The sequence below is a fragment of the Theropithecus gelada genome, chromosome 8 (genome assembly GCF_003255815.1).
Source record: "Theropithecus gelada isolate Dixy chromosome 8, Tgel_1.0, whole genome shotgun sequence".
NCBI lineage: Eukaryota > Metazoa > Chordata > Mammalia > Primates > Cercopithecidae > Theropithecus > Theropithecus gelada.
Window position 1 is genome coordinate 15,595,144 of NC_037676.1, and position 6,000 is coordinate 15,601,143.

Below are 6,000 nucleotides of genomic sequence, written 5' to 3' on the forward strand. Positions count from 1 at the left end.
TACATATATTTTTAAAAAGATTGACAGTAAGGTACAGTCTTGTTTTAACGTCAAAACATATTCAAAAGATATAGTCATTAAAACAGTATGGTATTTGAGTAGAAAGAGACAAATAAGTCTGTAGAAGAGAATAGAGAACTTAAAAACCAACACAAGTATTGTATTCCTGTTCTGCTCTCCATCCCGTCTCATTCTCCCACCAGATGAGCTGAGTTCTCCTAGTTGATGATAAGTAGACTATTCTGGGATCAGACGAATTTACTGGGTTATCATGGGGAAATTGTTTACTTGTTGTTGCTTTTTTTGAGATGGAGTCTCGCGCTCTCGCCTAGGCTGGGGTGCAGTGGCATGATCTTGGTGCACTGCAGCCTCCGCCTTGCGGGTTTCAAATGATTTCAAGTGATTCTCCTGCCTCAGCCTCCCAAGTAGCTGGGATTACAGGCATGCACCACCACACCAGACCAATTTTTGTATTTTTAGTAGAGACAGGGTTTCACCATGTTGGCCAGGCTGGTCTCGAACTCCTGACCTCAAGTGATCTGCCTGCCTCGGCCTCCCAAAGTGCTGGGATTACAGGCGTGAGCCACTATGCCTGGCTGTTACTTACTTTTAACAAGTCCATTTTTCATCTGAGTGGTATTAATGTGTTTTATTAGACTATGTGCTTTATTACACTAAACTGAGCAGAGACAATGGAGGAAGCAATGAGTTGGTGGTACTGGCAAGCCCTTTTAAGCACCAGGCCTCTGGTTATCTCTTTTATACATATTCTTTTTTTTTCTCCTGGGGCACAAACCCATTCCAAACTCCTTCCTGACCTTCCTTTAAAGTGGTGGTAGATATAAATGTGGGCACGGACCTAATACCATTGTCAAAAGCCCCACTTAATACTATTGCTAAGACAACAGGAGTGGATTCTGAAAGTGGAGTTTTAATGAAAACCTTCAGCTCTGCTTAGTGAGATTTCTTCTCATACCCTTGCTCAGGTGGTTAAAGAATGCAAACTTTTCTACAGTTCTGCATGTTTTCTCTCACTTCAGCATAGGATGGATTAGAGGTAACAATCACAGTTAGGGCATTACTATAAAACTGTAGGGAGGTAGTAATGAGTCCCTGAACAAAGGTGGTGGCAGTGGTTTTGATGTGTGAAATTAGAGGACTACAGACTTTGTTAGTTGACTGTTAGTAGAGGTAAAGGAGGAGGAGAAATTGTCAGCGTTAGCTCATAGAAGGTGGATCACATTCCCAGCTGCAGTGGTCAGGCGGGTTTGGTAAGCTGGGGGATTGATAGACTATGCTTAAGGAAAGAAAGTTTGATGAGAAAACAGGCATCTCAGGAGCAGTAGTAGCACCAGGTAGAAATGGAAGCCACAGATCAAGTCTGTATTAGGTCAGAGCAAATAGAGATGTTATAGGCAGAAACTTGGGGTGCAGAATGGTAGACCGAAGCATGCTTCATCCAGATCATGGTGCAGAAACAGTGGGAGCTCCAGGCTGAGTGGTCTCCATGAAATTCACTGGTGATAAATCATGGTTGATTGATGTCACCTAGGCCCAGCGAAATGGGCCTAGCAAGAAAAAGGCAGAAAAGCAAGCTCTAGTCACAGACAAGATTGGTTTCCCACCTTGAGAGGAAGAAGAATCCCCTGGGATATGTGTGTACGAGGAGACTAAGATGATAGTCTGATACCCAGGGACTATTCAGGGAGATTATTGGTCGTTTTTACCTGTGAGCTGTTCAGTATCTCATGTCTCACCCACGACAGAGCCAAAACAATTTTCCAATACCTGTGGATACCTGAGCAACTGTTATCAATGTACTGCTGAGCCAACTTGTCTTTGGTACCAGGTTGCTTTATCTTTCTAAAGCACCATTTTCTTTGAATCATTGCTTCACTTAAGAATCTCCTAAGACCATTTGTTTACTATCAGACTAAACTCCAGGGCTTTAGTCTGGCATTCAGAAATCATTAACTCACCATCCTTTTACTACACTTTTCCATGAATGTGAATCCTCTGCCCAGGAAGATTATGGCCATCTTTCAGATATGCTGTAGAAACCCCAAATGTTCATATCTTTTCTTGGCATTCAAATTTATAATTTTTCCTGAAGCCTTCTTTTTAAGCCCGACGTATAGCGCCTGTCTTGTATTTGCTTGCATTTAACCCATTCCGTTTCTCTGTGCCTTTTGTCTCTCCAGCTAGTATTCTGTCTTTCCATATAGATTGATACTCATTCCTTAAAGACAGACACCACAAATTTCATTTCTTATGCCATTAAAAGTGGGGAACGAAACTTTTTTCCAGTTTTTATTTGACTACAACTGTAATGTTTTGAGAAGTCTTAGTCTTCAGAATGATGGAAAAGATTAATCATTTGCCTGGCTTTTTGTTTAATAAGGTGTAACTTAGAAATAAAGTAGTGTTCTTGCCAAAAGTTTCTATGAGTTTTTTTGTTATGGCTTCTCAAGGTGCTAAATATTTAAACAGTTTTTTCTTGTAAGAAATAATTTTATGAAATATGGGAAAATACAATTTGTGTGTTACCGACAATCATGTAAATTGCTATAAACTCCCTGAAGACAGTCTGACTAAAAGGTCTTCTTTGACCTATCACTTTCACTCCTAAGGATTAAGGGAGGCTAGGCAGGAGAATCACTTGAACCCACGAGGTGGAGGTTGCAGTGAGCTGAGATCATGCCACTGCACTCCAGCCTGGGTGACAGAGTGAGACTCTGTCTGAAGAAAAAAAAAAAAAAAAGAATTTATCCTGAGGAACTATTTATGGATATTTCTAAATATTTTCAAGGTTGGTCATTATACCATTGTTTTGTAATATCTAAAGATTAGAAATCAACTGAATAACCTTGTAGAATTGTTTATGTTTCACTGTAAACATTTACTATGGAATATTATGCAGTTAACAAAAATGGTCTTCTACAGGAATAGTGACATAGGAAAATTGCCCTAAAGTTTTAGTAAGTAAAAAGGTCAGATTACTGAACAATATATATGGTATAATCCCATTTTCTTTGCCTAAAGAAAACAAAAACAGTTCTATCTATAAATTTTTATATTCTGTCTTCCAATTTTATACAGTAACTACTAGAATATTTAGTGACATAGAAAAATGGCGCTGATAATTGATAAATGAAAAAGATCAGGTTATTGAACAGCATGTATGGTAAAATCCTACTTTTTTGCCAAAAAGAAAACAAAATTATACTTAACAATTTTTTAAAAATTCTGTCTTCTCAATTACATGTAAGAGCTTTGCATTTCTCTTGTAATTAGGAAAGTAAATCCTTTTATTAAAAAAATAAATTTGCTTTAGTTACTTCAGAGAGAAAATAACAATGGAAAATTATCTACAAGGAAAGGTCTTGAAGGAAAAGAGACCCCTCACCCCATATACAAACACTTTCTAATTCTATTAATTTTCAGCAAACTGGAGTTCTAGGTAAAATTCAGACCAATGATGGTCACTATTAGTGACCTAGAATTAGCAATTTCACTTCTAATCTAAATATTACCACTAAATGGTTTCCTTAGTGGTAGTTATAGGTAGCCTATTGGGATTTTATTTTATTCTTTTAGAAAATTAATGGATGTTAGTGAATAGACTTGTAATTAACTACATTGGCCTGTAAGAGTGCAGAGTAGGAATTCAGCAGGTGCTGGTGTTCCTTGTACAGGTACCACCGGCTCCATAATTTAATGCTCTGTAAGACTGAAGCTTAAGAAATAAATCAAAAACATCACAAATCACTTCTTCAAAGTGCCAGTTTAAAATCCTTAAGCTCTTAATGATATTTATTGTAGAATCTTTCGAATATTAATTTTATTTATGTGAATAATTTATTTATAAAGTGATTAACGTTTTTCAAAAGATGTTATTTTCACACTTCCTCATTTACTCTGTTAATTCACTTTCAACATAATTAAAAGTATCTTCTAGAGGGAGGTATTACTTCACATGATCCAAATTTATTTGCTTTCTTAACTTAGGTTGCTATTGGCAGAACAGACATTGAAGACTTAGACCTCTGTGCCACATCTCGGGAGAGGCGATTTCGTTTATTTGCTTCTATAGAATGTGAAGGGCAGTTATTCATGACTCCGTATGATTTTATTTTGGCAGTTACAACAGATGAGCCCAAAGGTAAGTATACTTTTGAAATTATCTTAATAATTGTATATTTTTTTTTATCACTAGCTTGTAAATGTATGGAACAGTATAAGTTTTTTAGAAGAACTGAGTAATGTGGTATTTCACATGATATTGTGCTATTCAGTGTTACAGACTGATATTTCTTACAGACTCTTACTCACGTCTCTTTTCAGAAACTTTCAATTGCTCTGTCTTTCTCAGCTTAACACCACCTTACTTTTGATACTTTTTATAAAAGACTCATATTCTGCCTATTCATTCTTATATCAAACCTGAACAGAGTAGTTCAGAGGACTGGCTTTGAGGTTAGCACTGGGCAAGAATTCTACCTGTATCTCTTTTGCATTTGTCATCGCTCCTGCAGTGTAAATATATTAATAGTTTAATTGTTTCTCACCTTTTCATATATTAGAATAATAGTTCTCAAACTTTTTGGCAGTCTGTACATTCTTGCAAATCTCTTAATATCTAACTTAACAGAAGACAGCTGTATTCTCATATGTGCTTTTTTATTTGATCTGTTACAATATGTTATTTTCCATGCAGTATGTGAAGAAAAGCTACCTCACAGATATAGACAGTAAAAAAAGAGTATTTTAATTGCCTTTTTAGATAATTATAGATACTGTCCTTTGATACTGTATCACAATTGACTGGTGATAGTTGAGGCTTCAGAAGTCTCTACAGATGGTGGTAAAAGAATAATGAGAACTAAGGGTTTCTGACTGGCTTACCTGGATAGATGGGAGTAGGGACCAGGTTTGAGGAGAAAAATCACAATTTCAATTTTGGTCATGATCTATTTGAGATACCTTGGATATGTAAAAGGATACAGCTGGATTTTTTTTTTAATAATTCATTTCAGTTCACTGAAAGATCACTCACGAAAAATCAGTATAACAAATCATCAGTCATTTGACCCATATCTGCTTTAAACTGTCACACAAATACTTTTAGACTAGAACAATTATAGCCATTTTTTTCTCCTGAGTCAGCAATATGGCAAAAACGAACCTTAAAATAAATACTCAGTAATTTGGCAAATTGGCTACCTGACATACTAACTTTTAATGAATTTTTGATTCTTTGGATTATTTCCACTGGATATCAAGGAAGAGATTCAGGTATATATTTAGGATTCATCTTTGCATTTTTGCTAATTCATATGATGTGTATGAATGAAATTGCCTAGGGAAGCCGTATAGGATGAGAATATAGATAACCAAAGACCTGGCCTTGAGGAATTTCTGCTCTTTAAAAGATGAATGGACAAAAGGCTTTGAAAGGATGAGGAAAGGGGACATAAGAGTGGCCAGAGACATAGGAAGAAAATCATAAGGGTATGTAGTCATAGAAGCCAAGTAAAATAGCCGGAATTGCCAATTGAGTGCAGTGTTACTGAGAATTCAAGTTAGATAGGACAGGAAAATGTCCCCTAGATTTAATAACATGAAGGTTATTGATGGTTTTTTAAAATGATGTTTCAGTGGAGTCATTAGGGCAATTGCAGGAGTGAGTAGCAGATGAAGAAATGAAGACGATGAGTGTAAAGGACCCTCTTACAATAATATTTGGTTGCAAAAGAGAAAGGAACTGAAAGGTAGCTGGAATGGAATTTGAAGTAGACACTTTTGATCGTGCCAGATTTTAAATTTAAAAAAAAGATTTTAGGGAGGCCGAGGCGGGTGGATCACGAGGTCAGGAGATCGAGACCATCCTGGCTAACATGGTGAAACCCCGTCTCTACTAAAAATACAAAAAACTAGCCGGGCGTGGTGGCGGGCGCCTGTAGTCCCAGCTACTCGGAGGCTGAGGCAGGAGAATGGCGT

At 36.8% G+C, this 6,000-nt stretch overlaps 1 protein-coding gene across 2 annotated transcripts in view; it reads left to right on the forward strand.

Moving 5' to 3' along the window:
• The window catches only part of MICU3 (mitochondrial calcium uptake family member 3), a 93,988-nt gene that overhangs the window by 30,781 nt on the left and 57,207 nt on the right, over positions 1–6,000 (forward strand). For both annotated transcript variants that reach the window (XM_025394110.1, XM_025394111.1), the window contains exon 2: positions 4,009–4,162. In XM_025394110.1, the coding sequence (XP_025249895.1) occupies positions 4,009–4,162 (154 nt within the window). The remainder of the gene's footprint in view (positions 1–4,008; positions 4,163–6,000) is intronic.